Source organism: Poecilia formosa, unplaced genomic scaffold (genome assembly GCF_000485575.1).
Source record: "Poecilia formosa unplaced genomic scaffold, Poecilia_formosa-5.1.2 Scaffold6, whole genome shotgun sequence".
Taxonomy (NCBI): Eukaryota; Metazoa; Chordata; class Actinopteri; order Cyprinodontiformes; family Poeciliidae; genus Poecilia; species Poecilia formosa.
This window is the reverse complement of record NW_006799945.1, coordinates 1,946,839-1,965,632: the sequence shown is the minus strand read 5'-3', so window position 1 is coordinate 1,965,632 and position 18,794 is coordinate 1,946,839. Positions and strand designations below refer to the sequence as shown.

General features: G+C 36.9%; 1 protein-coding gene across 3 annotated transcripts in view; it reads left to right on the top strand.

The window, feature by feature from the left end:
- rabgap1 (RAB GTPase activating protein 1) overlaps positions 1 to 18,794 on the top strand; it is a 65,644-nt gene that overhangs the window by 39,725 nt on the left and 7,125 nt on the right. For all 3 annotated transcript variants that reach the window (XM_016679055.1, XM_007566582.2, XM_007566569.2), the window contains 10 exons: positions 2,649 to 2,762; positions 4,754 to 4,828; positions 5,814 to 5,939; positions 6,133 to 6,276; positions 7,313 to 7,354; positions 7,612 to 7,740; positions 11,262 to 11,354; positions 12,001 to 12,111; positions 12,370 to 12,474; positions 14,297 to 14,380. In XM_016679055.1, the coding sequence (XP_016534541.1) occupies positions 2,649 to 2,762; positions 4,754 to 4,828; positions 5,814 to 5,939; positions 6,133 to 6,276; positions 7,313 to 7,354; positions 7,612 to 7,740; positions 11,262 to 11,354; positions 12,001 to 12,111; positions 12,370 to 12,474; positions 14,297 to 14,380 (1,023 nt within the window). The remainder of the gene's footprint in view (positions 1 to 2,648; positions 2,763 to 4,753; positions 4,829 to 5,813; positions 5,940 to 6,132; positions 6,277 to 7,312; positions 7,355 to 7,611; positions 7,741 to 11,261; positions 11,355 to 12,000; positions 12,112 to 12,369; positions 12,475 to 14,296; positions 14,381 to 18,794) is intronic.

Genomic DNA, 18,794 nt, shown 5'->3' with positions numbered 1-18,794 from the left:
AGTTGCTCGTTTTACCACTCTATTATATTAAGTTTTAAAAGAGAAAATAGAGCACACTTCAGAACACTCATCACTTCAAATATCCCACTGTTATTGCTAATGAGCTCACAATAACTGCAATTAATCATAAATTTAAAAATAATTTTTTCATCATCAACTTCATTTATGAAGCCCTCAAACACCTGCTTTCAAAAATACTTTAGAACATTTAAAAATATAAATGCAACTTAATATAATAGAACTGCTGTAAGTTAAAGCATAAAAGTGAAGTGACAATGGTAAGCAGATAATAATGTATTAATAAACTCAATTCAAAACACAATAACACAACAATAAAATAGATAAAGTCAGTACCAATAAAAGTGAAGTAAATTCAAGTCTGTTATTTCTGCACATGGAATCAGCTGTGGAAAAAAAATGCTTAGTCTTCTAGATTTTATTGTCACAACAAGTCCTAACGGTCATGAGAAAATAAAAAATAAAAAATCTCACAATAATGATGAACAGTAATAATTTCCCAGTCAGAGTTGTTGGTATGTGTTGAAGTCTGCACTGGGCCAATTCGCCCCTTCACTAGTTTGACAAAATATCCTAAAGGCTTCAGTAATGTTGAGGCATATTTTTTCATCCGATGGTTATGTTATTTTTTCTTTTATGTCTATAAACATTCCCAGAGGGAATTTGTCTGAGGCAGATTTTTTCCCTGGTGAAATAACCTTCAGTAGAGGAATGATCCAGACAGTCTCACACTCTCTTCAGTGTGTGTGAGACACACACACTTTAACTCTTCCTATTGAACTGATGAGCTGCCTGCCTCCTGTTGGAGCTTCACACTTTGACCTGTTCAGCAGGTGTAATATTCCCAAACTCTCATTTTCTGTGCAGGATATTAATAAACCTGACTCAGTGGATTTTTTTTTTTACCTTAGCAGTGCTTCATAATTATTTTCCCACAACAGTAGTTAGGCGGGTATGATGTCCTCACTGATGAGAAAAAGATACGGTTCTAAATTTTCCAACCTTATCATCAGTCAAAACTGGTTAAACTGAAAATTGTGCCATCACTAGCAACTTTTTTCTCTCAAAGCTTGCCATTGAATTAACCTCTAAATAACAAAACTACACTCCATAAACAACTAACTACATATATATATATCTTAAATCTCATTTCAAATTATGCTCAAAGAGGTCTTTAAACATTACTATTTCCTAATGAAATTGTCTCCTGGTAACATTACTTATTCAAATGTAATTTTTTCCTAATGTGTTGGTAATCGATAACGAAATGAGGCATCATTAATCTTTGAAAAGCTAGCACCGTTCTTAAGGACTGTTTACTGATTTGAGTGGGGTTCTTACCCTGTGGTGGTCTTTCATCACTTCAAATAGATATGAGGCACAGGTTTCCCCAGGCTTGTGTTCAGACTGGCTCCAGATGAAATCTGTCGTTTTGTTAGTGTATCGTGGTGTTGAAAAATTCTGCCAGCATCAGTTTCCTCCCTTCATTTATTTATTTTTTTTAGCAATCAAGGTTATTTCAGGATAGAAGGAGTTGGTCCTGGGTGCTTTGTTTCAAAACATTGTAATAACTATTTTATTGTGTTGTAGTCCCAAAATGAGCACTTTGGTATCCTTTCACTTTTATTGTAACTTGATTATTACTTTATTGATTGTATTGTACTAAAACTGCTCAAGATCTATCAGATTATTTGCTTTAAAGTTACATTTGGTGTGTTGCAGAAAAAAGTTTAAAAAAAAATGTATTAATTCAAAATGTTGTTATAAGGGGGTGTCAAATGCATTTAGCTCAAAATCTAGTGTTCTCCACTCATTTGAAACCCGATTTCAGTTCCTCCATAATGCCTAAATCAGATCTCACTTCTTTAAAAACAACACAGCAAAACACAGTTTATTCCTCAATGAATCATGCTGCCAAATTGGAAGGGAGAACTATCAAGTTATATTCACGTCTTACCACATCAGCTATTATTGCAGCTGAGGTCGTCAGTGTTGCAAGTCTGGAGTTTAAAAACAAATCAGTTCCGTATCAGTCAGGAAATTATACTTCAGTCTGTCTTAGTTATCAGAAGGCCTTTTAATCACTATCAGAGATTTCATTTGAAGCGGAGTCATAGTGACATGAAGTAAGTCAGCTTTGTGGTTTGTCGTTGATAACGTGCCGATTTAGCAACACTTTACAAAAACCCTCGTCGCCGTTAAGTGGTGAGAACGTCCGAGTTTTTTTCCAGTCTTGCATCCGGTGGATTGTGTCGCCACCTTTGCAACAATAAAAATTATTTTTGATGCAATAAAGCTGAATAAAATTAGAAGTGGGATGAGCAGGCTTGCAAAGAAACATGGAGCGGTGGACGGTCTGTACGGTGGAAGAGAACACTCTGTGCTGCCAGTTTTTCCTCCTAACTCCACGTTTCTTGACAATGCGTGGGGCCCCTGCATGTTGAAGATCACTTACAACAGCTGTGTCCGGGAAGACGGTTTCACAAATGTAGCTGATAATAAATAATAATCTCTGTAATCGTCTCTTCTTTTTTTGTTGTTGTCTTTGCTACATTCTTTCCAACTCCCTTTTACATTGTAACATTTCTCTTTTCTCTCTCTCTCTCTCTCTCTCTCTCTCTCTCTGGTAGGAATCTCCTCAGGACAGTGCAATCACCAGAGACATTAACAGGACATTCCCCGCTCATGACTATTTCAAAGACACTGGAGGAGACGGGCAAGACTCGCTCTATAAGATCTGCAAGGTGGGGCTCCAGAACACACAGACACACACACACAGAGGTTGTTAGTGCAGCACGAACTGTGCTCTGTCATAAAACTGGCTTCATGCAGTGAACAAAGCTGCTGCAGCAGCTGCACGCCAAATGAGGTGTAAACTGTTTATTAATACATCTGCAAAAAAAACATCGGAAGCTAGTGCTTCTCCGTTTTGACTCATTCTAACTGCAGTTGCACTAAAAAAATAAAAAATCAGATGTGCCAGTCTCTTCCTAATTATGGGAGGCGTTATCTAAGGAAGATGCTGATGCGATCAGAAGTATTTTGCACTTTTCAGGTAAAGAATGAGACCCTTTTATTCTATATTTCAAACACAGTGCAGACGTAGAGGCGAGTTTCTCTTCGAACTCGGCGAATGCACATGAATGCCACACCAACCACGTGTATTTGCCGTTAAATATGCATTAAAAGCCTGAAAATATTTATAATCTCACACTGAAATGTTAAATATATTTTTAACCGTTGTAGCTTGATTACATTTTTGAAGTTGGTGAAAAAAATTCATGTTCAGAAATTGAATTCAGTTCAATTCAAAAACTCTTTATTTATCCCAAACTCATATAATCCAAATATCTCCAATCCTTTGTATGTGTTTGTTTTATCTCTACTATGGACCTTTTCATGTGTCTGGACCGATGATATGATAATGACGAGGATAAAAAAACAAAAAAACAACAGTAACAAAATGTATTTGTGAGATTGTTTTCTAAACTTCATCACCAACAATATGTTGCTCCTACAGATGACCTCTTTAAAAGAAATTGGCAATAAAATATGTAGAATCCATATTCAAATTTCAAAGAGTAAATAATGGAAAAAAAAAAAGACCAAACCATAACATTTTCTTAAAGTGAAAATTGTGCTTACAGCTGAAGTGGAAATGAAAACAGATCAGTAGTGAGAATTGCTAATGCCCTGTGTATTAATTACTTCTGTCTGATTCGGACTGGGCGGTTCGTCGAGTTCATGAAGTCTGGGAAATCTAAACGAGCTTCTCTTTGAACACACAAAACAAGAATCAAAGTACAGTTGGCCTCTGCGGAGGAGCACATGAACATCTTGCAACTTGACAGCGTCGCCGTATTTTACCCAGTTATTCTTATCAGTTAACACCATCGTCAGTTACGCCTTTAGTATAAAAATGTGCTTCATGGTGGAGACATGCGGTCTGTTCAGTGATCTGAAACAATTAAGCATGACAAGAAAGCCAAAGACATCTGTAAGGGAGCAAATGCTAGTTCACAGCAGCGCTGTAGTAATGTAGCACTGCAGCCTTTTTACACTTTTCAGTTTAATGTCATTCATTATGCATAGCTCTAGTGAGGGCATTCATCTACTCTCAGACAAGCAGCTCCTGAGGTGCATTTGAATAATTCACAGGTTTCTGCCTTTGCTGTGTTTGGATTGATTCACATTTTATATTTTTGACTCATTATTTGTGTTTCTGGTTCAGTAGGCCACTACAGACCCATCACCCCTCCCCTCCCCCCAATTCTCTCGTATCTCATTCTCAGCTTGAATAAATATTAATATTTCTCCTGAGCATCTTCTGTGAGTCTATTTAACTGTATCCAGACATCATGATTCATCCATGCCTTATTACTTGACTTCACTGTCATTAAATACCTAGGTTGAGTTTTGTATTTTGAATGTTAATTGGCATTATTTGTTATTTTAAGAATTTGATTTTGCTGACATTGTAGCTTTTGAAATCATTATTTTTGTGTTTAATTTAAAGAGTTTCTGTAACGAACAATTTGGACATGTTTAGTATAACTTGCAGTAAGTTCCAGTTTTTCTTTACAGTCTTGCTTCTCCAAAGACGGATCTGATACAAATAGACTTGTAAAAATGATTTACTTTTATTTATTTTTTTACTTTCAACTTGTGAAGTTGTTTTTATTTCACTTTGAAAAGCCTTTACTTACTATATGTCTTTGTCTTTCATGATGTCCAGGCTTATTCTGTTTACGATCAGGAGATTGGCTACTGCCAGGGACAATCCTTCCTGGCTGCAGTGCTGCTGTTGCACGTGAGTTGACACAAGCAGCACAATCCGGAGAAACACCAGACATCGCCAAGCAACAACTTCCGTACTTTTGACACTGAATTTACAGAAGTTAGATCTAATTTTTAACAATATTTTTATTTGCTCAAATTTTTGAGTGATATTCAGAGTTTTCTGCCTACTCATTGTGGTTCGCAGCCTATTTTTAGTGGAGTGCAGAAACAGGACAGCACTGCCACCTTGTGGCAGTGTTTTCCAGGATTGGATTAAAAGTTACGAGGGGAGGAAAAACTTCAGACTTTACTACTTATTTAATAAATGTTGCATTTGTCCGTTCATACATCACATACTTACAGTTTGGAAATTTTATTTTAGTATTTTCAAGGTCTTAAAAAGTATGGAAAATGAAAATATATTATTTGAAATTTTATATATTTTTTACTTTATTCCCTATATTATTAAGTAAATGTCCTCTCTTACCTTCCACTTGTCCTCATTCCTTCCATATTTGTGTCCAACCCCTGTCTATCCATATTTGTTTACCTCCTGCAGTAATTCCTTGTTTCCTTCTTTTCTTCCTTGTTACCTTCCCTACCCTCTATGTCCTTGTGTATTTCCTTTGTGTCCTCCTTCCTTCCATCGGTTTTTCTGTGTCCTTCCTTTCTTCCCTTACTTGTGTCCTACCTACCTTCTGCCCTTGTATTCTTTTTTCCTTCTAGTTTTTTTGTTTCTGCAGGTTCCATATAAAATCTTCACCACTGTATAAATATGTACCATAAATACAGTCAGCAACTTATTTTAAGATGAAGATCTATCTTTGAGAACCGTGCATAGCGGAGTTTGGAAAAGTTGGAAAATATGTTGGAACCTTGGTCTGTAGTTTTTGGAGGTTCAATACTTAAAGCCTTACGACTGCAGAAACCGTTAATTCACAGTGAAATGTTTCATTTGGGACTTTGAAAATTCAAAGGTATTAGACACTCATGACTGGATCTTGTGTTTTCTGTAGATGCCAGAGGAGCAAGCTTTCAGTGTTCTGGTGAAGATCATGTTTGATTACGGGCTCAGGGACCTGTTCAAACAGAACTTTGAAGATCTGCACTGCAAGTTCTTCCAGCTTGAAAGACTCATGCAGGTTTGTGCGTCACATTTGCATATCTCGGGCTGTGTTTCCCACAATCTTGTGACTGTTTTTGATGGCATTTACTCCCTTGAGCTGTGTTTTTTTTTTTTTTTTTTTTTTTTTTTATTGCTGTCATCCCCATCCTCTGTTTAATGCTGTTCCTCTCTTCTGTCTGTCTGTTTCTGTTTTCTTTGGTGTTCATCAGGAGTACATACCGGATCTGTACAACCATTTCCTGAATGTGGGTCTGGAGGCTCATATGTACGCTTCCCAGTGGTTCCTAACTCTCTTCACAGCCAAGTTTCCTCTTTACATGGTCTTCCATATAATCGACCTGCTACTGTGTGAGGTGGGTATCAAAAGAAACTCCATAGTGATAACAGTCCAGAGATGTTAGGAGAAACTGCATTGGTCTTGCAGGATTATTTTAGCTAGAAACAGAAAAACTGCAGCCATAGGCCAGATTTCATTGATTTTCTTAACAGCGATGACACTTTCTCATTTATAGTCGGCATAAAAAAGTCTTAAAAGCCTCCAGGGATCAGCTAGACACACATGCAAACATCTGATCTGTTTTCCAATCAGTGAATAGACAATAAGGTCACACTGACAGCAACACTTTCTGGTGTGACAGTTTGCTACTTTAATTATCAGTAAGCTGTTTTTACAAGATGCAAAATGAAAGTTTTAAAAAATATATTTTTGTATTTTTTTAAATGTAGTAAAGCTATGTTTCACAGTCACTGGCCCTGTCATGCCTGACATGACGTCTTTTCTGCGACTCGTATAACTTTGATCAAGTGACATTTCAGGGAAGAAGGCTAGAAAAAAAACGTGTTAAGTGCAGTTCATGTGTCTTCTTACATTAAGCTCAAAATCATTCATACCATCTCAAACATAAATTGTCAAAATGGAGAAACATGCAAAAAGCTAGTCATCAGCTATAAGAAGAGATTACTGTAACCCTAATCGAATTTCTTTTTGTTTGTTTGGGGGGGGGGGTTATATAAAATTGAAGTGACTTTTTGGTGTGGCAGTTTGTTACTGTCACACACCACGGAAGTGAATTTGATCCCAGATGCATTGTTTCATCATTAGTGGTTTGTGAAATCAAAAGCTTATTACAGGTATAATTTGATGATGGTGTGATGCTTTAGAACTAGGAAATCTTTGATGAATGCAGCTCCATTTAAGGTCCTATACAGTGGGGTGAATTAGAAGGATTTTTTTTTTTTTTACATTTCCAAAAATTCAATACCAAAGCAGTTGTTCCCAACACATTTTTAAATCAAAGAAAACATTTTGTTCTTGTTCTGCACTTTTAATCAAATGAATAATTTCATAAACTCTTTCAGACCAACTAAACCTTGGATTTTTATTTTCAGGGTATTAGTGTGATCTTCAATGTAGCCCTGGCCCTTTTGAAGGTAAGAATTGACAAACAAAAACTCCCATCACTAGTAAGGCATGCAAGCATAAACAAAAAAGTTAGAACAGAATAGCCAAGCTTTAGGGAAAAGTCATTATTTTGTGTTCTGGTGGATGGAGTGAACATACTTATTGTTAAAGATTTGCCTCCAAGGTTTAATTTCCTCTTCTTCCCATTGCACAAAAAACTGTAGTCGCATTTTTAATTAGGCATTTTAAGTCTCTGTTTCATTAAACATCTCGTCTTTTTCCTCAGACTTCAAAAGACGATCTACTGCAGACAGACTTCGAGGGCGCGCTCAAATTCTTTCGCGTCCCCGTCCCGAAAAGGTACCGCTCCGAAGAAAATGCCAAGAAACTGATGGAGCTGGCTTGTAGCATGAAGGTGAGTTTAAATGACCAACGTGGCTTACGGTGCAGATCGAGTATAGATAATTCAAAGTGCTATCTGTAATCTTATTTTGTTTTTTAACCTTCGTGTTATTGTACAAAACCCTGTGAAATCCAGCAATGCTGCTCCAATACCACAGGGGGTCACTGTTGAGCTTCGTCATTACTAACATAAAAGCAAGAAACACACCAAACACACGGCCCTCCCCTTAAACACTCACACCTGTTTCCTGACCTGATTTTGGGCAGTCTGGCCCAGTTTAGAGGATCTGACTTTGAAAGTAACTTTGGACAGGAACATTTCTTTCCACAAACTCTGTAAGGAAGCCAACTCCAAGAAAGATTTTAACTTTCTGCTCTTGAGATGGGCAGGTGGGCAGCAGAGGAGCCACGCTCCAAAGCTCTTCCAGCAGAGGAAGTAAATCATATCTGGCCAAAGCAGCTGTGCAGCTCTGAAGATGCTCCAGTATCCGTCATGAAGGCATCGATTCTGAGAATAAATCAAAATGAGCTCAAGGAGAGACTGATATGGGAAGAAACGCTTGATAAAATCAAATATTTACAAATTCTGTTGTTTCCAAATTAGATGTTATTGGTTTGGTAAATGTAAATTGCCATTTGTATTAAACACACTGTTGTAGTTATTTGCACAGCGTGTCAAGTTGTTGGATACATTCACCTTTGTCCTCGATTGTGGTTTGGTAATCTGAGAACTGCAGTGGGATTAAATGGATGGATTATTGTTTACCTTACTGAATGTTTATGCCTTCTGACTGAATCACTTCTTGGTGTTTGTCAGATGCCATGACATGTTTTTATAGTTAGATAGATCATAATTGTTCACCATGTTTCAAATTTTTCTTCAGTTTCATTCTTCCAAATGACCAATTGGACAAGAACTACATGAAAATTTTGAACTACCGAAGGTGCTGTCGACCTTTTGAGAAATCTAAGTTTTGGAAGATTTAACACCTCTTTATATAGATGCAGGTTTTGAAAACAGGCTTAATAAATGATATCAGCTTCACACCATTCCAAGCCTTAAGTCATTTTGGGAGCTAAAAAAACAAAATAAAAGTGTTACTATGAAAAAACAAATTGGAATTGTTTTGAATTCAATAAAAAAGGTAAATAAATCTGTGAATAAATCATTAATATATGCATGTATATAGTAATATTTGGTATTCTAAACTGTAATTTCTTGCAGAAAGTGACTTTTTGACTCCTTCCTCACTTTAAGTTTTAAACTGAGAATCGAGATGTTAGTAATTCTGCTTGAACAAAAACAGTATTAAGGAGCTCCGACCTTGTCCTCGACAAGGTTTTTACCTAAATAAGTCATCCACATGATTAGCATGCAGGCCAGAAAATGTGGACATTTGTGGAGGAATTGGATTTAAATAGGAATGAATTGCTCTCTTGTTATATTTCCAGTAATGAACTGCGACAATATTTACTCTGCAAAAACAATTTTGTGTAGAAGCGATGTTGAAATAATTATTTTTAATGCTTTAAGTAGGAAGTGGAGATGCAGGAATTCCCCTTGAAATCAAACTGAAAGTCAGGAACAAAAATGAACCTCCAATAATTTATAAAAAGAACAATCCTTAATATATTTTGGTGAGCAAATGAAATTAAATTTGCATATAGACCCAAGTGTAAATTAGAATGAGAACTGGGTTGAACGGTGGTAGTTATTTATTTCAGTCGGAACGTGGTCACTTGCATATTTTTCAGGGCAAATGCATTTATAAAGCATAACTAGTAAAGCAAAAAGGAAAGTGAAAATGAGTTTCATTTCAGTTTTTATTGTCTCTTGGGATTCCTTCCGAGAGACATGCTCCTCATGTCTGGTGGCCTTTACGTCTGTAAATCTGCAGTATGCAAATTGCCCAGAAGATAGCTATAAATATGTATCTCTCTATAGATATGCAGATTAGTTCTGATCGGTATTATTAAATAAATAAATAAAAAAAAAAAGAAATATTTGATGTGTTCTAAGCAGGGACAACAGGCAGTGGGTCATTCAACAAAAACACTTTTAATGAACAGGTGCTTCCAAGTCTGATTTTTGATAAGTCACTGAATGTCACTGGAAACAGAAAACACAGTAAAGAAAAGATGAACTCTTCAACCCCCTCAAAAAATAAAAAATAAAAAATACTGTAGATTGCACAAAACCTGTGATAAACTGCAAGGTAACAAGGGATGTTTATTCATATGAACATAGTAAATTACATCAGCTTCAAGCTACACTGTGTATGTAATGCAATGTTGTTTTAAGCTAATTAGAGAAAGTGACGAAAACCCTGATCAGATTTTCTGCTTTTATCTTGGACAAAACTATTGTTTCACATGTTTTACCGACCCAAATAAAACAATGCCGCCTGAAAAAACAACAACAGCCCTAGGTATGAACCTTTTCACCCTCCTTCTGCAGCACCACGTTCCTTTGTTTCCGCAGTCTTTCTGTTGATTCAGCTTTTGCTTGTCTTCTGAGATCTCATTATCAGCACACGCTGCTGTTTAACAGTAACCTCAGGTGCTATTGGAGCACTTTCCTATAAATAACATTCCACATTTTCAGTCTTGCTTCAATTGTTTCAAAGTTTAAGCCCCAGTTAACTTTTCCTTGACATCATGGGCTAAGGCTTTGCTGCGTCTAACTTGTGCTGAATATTTACGTGTATAGCTTTTTTTTTTTTTTTAGTTTCTGTTAAGTTCAGGGAGACTGCATCTGTTGGCAGGTTTATGAAAATAATTAACAGGGATCTTTGCCTGTGCACCATCACTGTAACTAAACTAGGACTGTAACGAGTCACTGAATGATTCAAGGATTTTGATTATTAAAATTCCTCGAGGCTTCATTAAATTATGTTTTAGTATTTATCGCACCGTTTTCTCAATGGTCTGTCCTCAAACACCTCAGTAGGAAACATCCACTACATTCCTCATGTTTGTTAATAATAATAATAAAGCTTGATACACTGAAATATCTATTTTGTAAAAATGTTTTTACATACTTTAAACTTGAGATTGAAAGTGAATTGTATTATAGTGTCTACCAATGCCTGAACCAATGAGGTTGGTTTTTAATTTTTAAAACTTAGTGTAAAATTCAGTTAATTAAAGGAGGCATGTAGCGCAAACATAAAAAATGATGAAACAACGTAAATAGAAAAAACGTTTATGTCCCAGAACATTTGAGTTCTTGCTTTTACCTGTCCTTTAAGTACCTACAGACACTGAAAGTGTCTTTGACTTCTATCTTTCCTCTCTGAAGGATAGAAGTGCTGTTAGGTCGACATGACAGCCATTTATGACACATTCGCTGATATGATCGTGTTTTTGAGTTTCCGAACACCCGATTGTCGACTTAAAATTCAAAAATTGTCTGATGTAGGCCTCCTCATTCCCATCAAGTTAGCTGGTTGAATGAATATTGTTTTCTTCTTCAATGTGTTCAGTTGCTAAGCATTTGTTTTTCTGTCTCATTTTGCTTTTAAAAAAAAATAGATAAGTCAGAAGAAGCTGAAGAAATTTGAGAAGGAGTACCACACCATACGGGAGCAGCAGGAGCAACAAGAAGCCCCCATTGAGAGATATGAGGTAGAAATGCACACAGAAGGCATGAACCACTTATCCAGGAATAAACTGTCAATGTTGTCTCCTGTAATATCAAAACATTTGCCCTACAAAATAAAAATTGCAGTGTAAAGCAGAGAAACAAAGCAGTGGTAAGTATGGGCTGCAATCCCAAAATAATTAACTGAGGGAGAAAGAATCAGCTAAAACATAAATCTCTTGCTCTTTTTAAGTTTTTTAGTTTTCCCTCTCAGTTGCAACTTCGTGCTAGCTTCATGTCAGCCTTCAGTTTTCAGTCGGTTGTTAATGAACCACAAACAAGTTATGTTTTAAACAGTGCAGTGTTCTCTTTCACTGTATTTTAACCTCAGTAAACTTTATAGTTCTCTAAAAAAGGAAAAAAAAAAAAACTGACCCAGGAGCAGCAGATTACACACTCATATGACACTCTTTATGATTAACTTGTTTTCCCTGTTCTGCTGTCTCTTGACTTTTTCTTCCTCTTTTTTTCTAATGGCTCTTCCCTTCTCTGTCTCTTCTCTTCTGTTTCACTTTTCTACTCCTCGGTGTTTTTATCATTTATCTTTTTTTTCCTCTCATACTCACTTCTTTTTTTTCTTTCTTTCTTTTTTGCTCTTGTTCTCTTTTCTCCCTCTCTTCCTGTGTCCAGCGGGAGAATCGGCGTTTGCAAGAGGCCAACATGCGTTTGGAGCAGGAGAACGACGACTTGGCACATGAACTAGTGAGCAGCAAGATAGCTCTCCGGAAAGATCTGGACAATGTAAGCCAGCAGAAAAATATGTGTGATGGGATGTGTTCCATTTAGCAGAGGTAATAAATTTGTGGCAGAGTCACAGCACAAGTGTTGCTGTTATTTCTTGTCTTAGAACCTGCACAGATTTATGCACAGGGTTTTTGTTGACCTACCTTTAAAAATAGAGCAGGCAAAAAGGAAAGTAGGACAAGCCAAACTTTCAACCGATCTTTTCAACCTGGTGGTCTCTTTTTGTCTCGTCTTGTATGCTCATGTTTGCGTCAGGCTGAAGAAAAGGCAGATGCCCTGAATAAAGAGTTGCTGCTGACCAAACAGAAGCTGATTGAATCTGAAGATGAGAAGAGACGGCTGGAGGAAGAGTCTGCACAGGTGAGAGCAAAACCGCAAGGCCTTTTCTTCCTTGAGCTTTTGTTTGAGAAAACCTGTGAAGAGTTTAAATGACGCTTGAAGTATTTCAGTGCTTTATGCACACGTAATGCCATTTCTCTGATGAGGGAATTAAGACAGGTTAATTGAGTTTGTTTATTTATTTATTACAAGTTTGTAACAGTCTCTAAATTGTCATTAAGTACAGGTGTGTGTGTGTGTGTGTGTGTGTGTGCATTATTGTTCAGTGTTATGGTCTGCCTCTTGACCAATGACTACTGGAGACATTGATCTGATTGCTATCGAGTTATAAAAATAAATCTAGTCAATTCAATACAATACATTCATAAAAAGTTAGTGCCATTTTTTCCAAATTATAACATTAAGTTTAAAACTCAGAGTACTTAAAGTCTTAAGGTCCTGTGTCAGAAATTCCAGCCTTAAAATGTCGTAAATTAACTTTGAAAAGTAAGTTGGCCTTTAATATGTTAATCACACGTCTTAAATTTGGTCTAAACCAGACTATTTTCATCTTCTACATTTCATGTATTTGTGTTTTTTTGCATGTTCCCGTCAGGCAAAAGTTTGAGTCGCACCCAAACATCTTCATTGCGTTCTGTGACTCGAGAACGACTGAACCAGGAATACTTTGTGTGATGTCAAAACTTCAGCTCTCGAGGGCCGGCGTGCTGATACTTTTAGATGCGTTTGGTTCTCAAACCTAATAAAATAACACAGAAAATGCTGAGCCAGGGTTGCTTTCTATGGGGGGGAAAAACAGAGAATATGTAAAACTAACTGTAACAAAATTCCCAGTTAAGACTAAAAAATGGTCAGTCAGTGGGGGCAAGGTCTTAAAATAAGATGGCGCCTTTTGAGTCAGAGTTTTTTTTTATGCAAGAACAATACATTTATATTCTATTCTGGATTTAATAGGGAGCAAAGGAAGATAAACTGGAAGTGTAAAAACTTTTTTTTTCTCCTTTTAATCTTGTTAGATCATAGAAAACAAACACAACTAAATCTTTTGGCATTATCTCCCAACGTCAAAATTAGAAGGTGGATGGTGGGAAATGTTATTTATGAATAAATTATTGAGAGAGTCAAGACTCAGTGGGTCGTAATCAGCGCTATAAATAACATCAGTTGATTTTTAAAACAAACTGTTTATCCTTCAGTCAGTCTGAGGTTGTTCACCTCGGTTATGCAAATCATTACAGTTTTCTTTTAAATTAAAACTATATTTTATATTTGTCAGTCCATTTTTCCATGCCAGCCTTTATGTGTATATTATTCGTCTAATCCCTGCAGAGCGTATCCACTCATTTGCCTCATTCATTATTAAAAAATAAATAAATAAAATTTCCCAAGATCTGAAATTTCTATATCATTGTTCATTCTCTGTGTGTCCATCTTCACGGTTTTCTTTAAAAGTTGTCAATTCCACATAGTTACTACCACAGGCGACCACTTCATATGAAAGCTGTCACCGTTTGATGTATATTTTCTCTGGCTCAGTGAGGAACGGTCCGACCTGCAGCCCTCTGTGCCTGTCCTCCAAACGTCTTGTGCCTTGTTGAGTCTGCAGGTGTAACGCTCAGTGATTTATGTATCACAGTGAAGGTTGTGTTTAGGGCCGAGTGTTGTCACCATCCTACACTATGTCAGTACTTTTCTGCATTTTATTTATATTTTTTGGTAATCATACGCTCTCCTTGGCCTCTGAGTCGGTTTGTCTTGTGTATTTTTGTCATCTGTAGCCACCTAATCATGTCTGTTTGTGTGTTTTTTTTTTGTTTTGTTTTGTTTTTTTTTGTCTCTCCAGCTGAAAGAAATGTGCCGAAGGGAGCTTGATAAGTCGGAGTCGGAGATAAAGAAGAACGGTTCCATTATTGGAGAATATAAACAGGTACAAGCTATTAACCTTAAGTATTTTCTGAGTACAAATGAAGGTCAGAGTATTTGTAGAAACCCCCTTTTTTTTACATCATTACTAGAGTGTGTCGCTTGTCACAGGGGACTTGAAGAGTTATTAGGGAAGCGAAACTGTAAACCGTCGCCCTGCTTCCACCCAGGCTTCCTTGAAATGTGCTTTGAATACTTGGGTTCATGAAATAATTTTTGATTTATGTCAGAATTCACACCAGTTCTGTTTAGTTTTGCTTTAATCAAACTTTAGTTTTGATTTCTGGAAATTTGGTTCGTTTGGAGAGGTGTCGAAAAATCTGATTCTTCTATGTTCCTGCTTAGATTTCGTGAAGAAGGAAGTTGTGCCCACTGTCTTCTTCAGAGGTTTTCATGACGTTTCTTTCAGCAGTTCTTGGTGCAGCGCCACCACAGGCAAGGAGGGGAACAAGCTTTTCAAAGGTTTTAGTTCATTGATCAGTCCTGTGACAAAGCAAACCGCACCAGCTGAAAATAGAACAAATGTTGCAATATTGGTCTCTCAAAGTGAGTCTACCAGACTATCAGGTGTGAAAACAGCCTTAGCTAAAATCATTTAAATATAGTGACAAATTATTGTCAATATATAAATGGCTTTTTATAATGGGAAAAAAAAAATATATATATATATATTTATTTATTTATTTATTTATTTACTTACTTACTTACTTACTTACTTACTTACTTACTTAACAAACATCCTGAAATACACTTTACCTCAAGCAGCAGTAAAATCAACATCTTGGTTTATTTGCTGAAGAATTTCCACAGATGTAATAACCCAATGTGGCCTCAGGTGGCAGTATTGCTTTCACCATCAGTTCTAATTGTGCACCGGCATGTTAAATTTCACAGCCCTTTTCAACATGCAGCTCTTAGCTCTAACTTGGCAGTTCCTCATGCATACTTTTCTTTTAACTTGAGTTTTCTATCAGCTCACTGATTTCAAAATAATTTTACTGTTCTGAAAGTTCTAAGTCTGCTTAACTTCTGGTTCAAATAAGAATCTTGCAGGGCGATGTGCTTCTGTTGTCTTCAGGCGCCATATCACAAAATTTTGCAGAATTCATAGTTGAATTATTCTCAGCAAACTGTCCTGCAAAATGATTTAATATATATGGTGTCGCTTTGTCAGCGTGCCAAGGAGCCAGAAAAACACATGCATTTAAATATCAAACGGCTCCAAGCTGAACTCGACTGAAGATTGACAGCGACCCAAGAGGAATAACTCATAATGTTTACCAGCACAAAATGAAATATCTAGAGAGCAGAAGCTGCCAGCATTTGGCAGTTTTCAAATAGCAATAAGTCTGTGTATGACTGCTTGGCTCTTTTTCGCTTCAGTTAAATCTGAGAAGCACAACAGTAATGAGAAGAAAAGATTTTCAACACAAAGCTCCACTTTGTTTCTTGTTGCCATGTTTTTGTATTAAAACCAGGCCAGCGAGTCACAATCATTAAGATTTTCTTTCATACTTCATTCTTGTGACGTTAACAAATCCATCCTGGCTGCATTTATCATAGTTGTTGTTAGTTTAAAGCATCATTTATTAGCTCTTGTAACTTTTGGGGTACATTTCCTTTTTCCTTGAGTGTAATTCAAAAAAAAAAAATTAAATAGGTTGTTGTTGGCTTGACTTTCTTTTTATCTACACTGTAAATGTATGCAAACCCATGATCTTTTCACTTTTGCCATTTTACAACCACTGACTTCCGTTCTTTATCAGAAAACAAAGTAGGGCAGAATTGTGAAGGGGAAGAAAAAAAATATGCCGTTTGCAAAAATATTTACAAATTAAAATCTAAAATTGTGACTTTCATTTGTACTAATTACCTTTTACTCTGACGTATTAGCAAATTAAGTGTACTATTATTGTGATTTAGTCTCAGAATAGCTAGAGTTGTTCTGTAGAGGCACCATCTTTTTTGTTAGAAAGCATTGTTGAAGAAAAAGACCAGAGAACACACCAGATAGACCACAACTAATCTTGTGAAAAGGTTTGGCAAAAAATGGAGCATGTTTTTTTTTTTTTATGTCCAGCCTCCCTGAATAAAAATATTATAGAACCACATTTTGCTGCAAGACAATAAAAACCATCAATTTTGGTCTGATCAGACCAGAGCACCTTCTTCTATAAGCTACCAGAGTTGGACATCTAGACTGGACTTAAACTCTCAGTAACAGACCTATAAATATTTTAAAACATGATACTTCATAACAGCAGTCAGGTAGTGTTCATTTATCACACTTGTGAAGCAAAAACACGCCCATATTTTTGGATATGACCGGTCCTCATCTGAGCGCAGATGTAAGCGTATTTTAAGTCTCGTCTGCCTGAATTTCTCTTCAGACCCGTCACTTAATATTCAAATATAAACTTGTCCAAATCGAGTGCTATTACCATCAACACATGGATCTTATGCAACCGTCTGTCTTTCTGGCCTACCTTGTGAAGGCACACAAAAATAGAAGAAAGACTAATTCAGAATCAGACCTTATTTTCACCTGAGTCTAAAAATAATGCCGGCAATCTCAGATTGACAACAGAGAGAGCAGTCACAGAAGAGGCGGCGTTTGTGTGTGTGTGTGAGTGTGTGTGTGTGTGTGTGTGTGTGTGTGTGTGTGTGTGTGTGTGTGGACTGTGTGAAAGCAGGCTCAGATTGGAAGTGTGTGCGGCTGAGCAGAGCTAACTGTGAAAATGGGGCCTTGTCAAAAATAGTCTGCTTTATGACAGGAAGGAAAAGGGGTTGAGAGATGGAGGAGAGAGAAAATGAAGAGACTGCTGAAGGAGAGGGAGCAGAAGGAAGACAGCAGGCTTCAGTCTGCCGGGATTGACAAGTTGAGGAATGTCCTAAAATAACCTGCATTGTTTTCCAACCCAGATAACTCAAATTATTCTTCAAATAGTACTTTCCTTGTTCGCTGCCTGTAGTTGCCAAGTTTTTTTTTTTTTTTTTTTTTTTGTAGGATTGGAGCCAAAACAACTTTGTGTGCTAATTGGCCCTCCAGCACAAGAGGACAGAAAAAAAAAACCGTCTCGTACTGGTGGAGCTAAAAACAGCATCAAGTGGTTCATTGTAGGCTCTTATATGGGAGAGGAGTCAGGGAGTCCAGGTACTGCTGTATGTGCCCAGGATTCTGTTATCATTACATTTAATTTCATTCTCATAGTTTTTAAAAGAGGCCACATCCTTGTCTGAAGGATGGTTACATTTTCTGATCAGGTGTTTTATCTGCTGGTAGTTATAACCTTTATGTGTAACATTAATCATAAGATAAGCAGGGTTTTGTACACAGTTTTTAGAAGTCTAGAAGTGTGTTACAGTTCTTGACAGATAGAGAAAAGATAAAACAATGAGATATATTTTTTATATATTCCCTTTACTTTGTAAAAACCTTCATCTATTTGTGCATCTATTCATCCATTCGCCTGTGCATTTATTCATTCATCCATCCATTCTTTCACCTTTCCTTTCATTTTGTCCCTCCATCCTTCCAACCTTCCTACCTATGGAAAAGCATTACACTTTGACAGAAAAAAAACTGTAACTCAACCTAAAGCCAGCTAAACAGCATGTTCTCCCACTATCTGTACTATAAAGCTATGCATGCTTCATAGATGCTTAACTTAATGAAAAGGAGCTTCATGTGTGAGATCAGTTATATGGAAGAGAGCAAGGTGAAAGGTAAACAAAGTTCTGGAAAGTAGAATAAGTTCAGCTGCTCAAAACAAGTCTAACGTTGGTGTGACGCAGCTGCGGAACAAAATATATTCATCACATGATAAAAATAAAGCATACTACCCTGTTCATCCAGAATTTTAATGAGTGAAATAATCCTGGACAGCTTGGTCGCAGATGGTACAGCCACCGCAGTCCGTGCCTTTAGACTGACAAGTACCCCATTCCACACCGGCTTTAAATCCCATCAGAACACATTGTTCTCCTCGACATGTCCCTCTCTGCCCATCCACTAATTATAGAAAACATTTAAAGCACCAAAAAAAAACAGCTTCGAACAGGAGCGGTATGGATAAAACAAAGGAAAGCACGACGCAAGCCTGAACTCCTCATCCAGGGATGAAACAACCCAAAGATAAAATGGTCCAGATAGGGAGGATAACTGTTCAAATGATGAGAAGCGATTGGACACAGGTTAGAGAAATTGAGGATCTTGCAAAAAGTGCAGAAAGCTGGAATACGGAGAGACTAATATAAAGTCTCAGACCTAAAGCGCACAGGTCACTCACAGGTCAACATGCTGCAAACCAGACCTGCTGGTAAACCAGAATCTGTTGACCCAACAAAGTCACCTGAAGCTCAAAGGAGAGACTTTACAGGCTATATTGCTAAGAGACAAACAGATATATATATATATA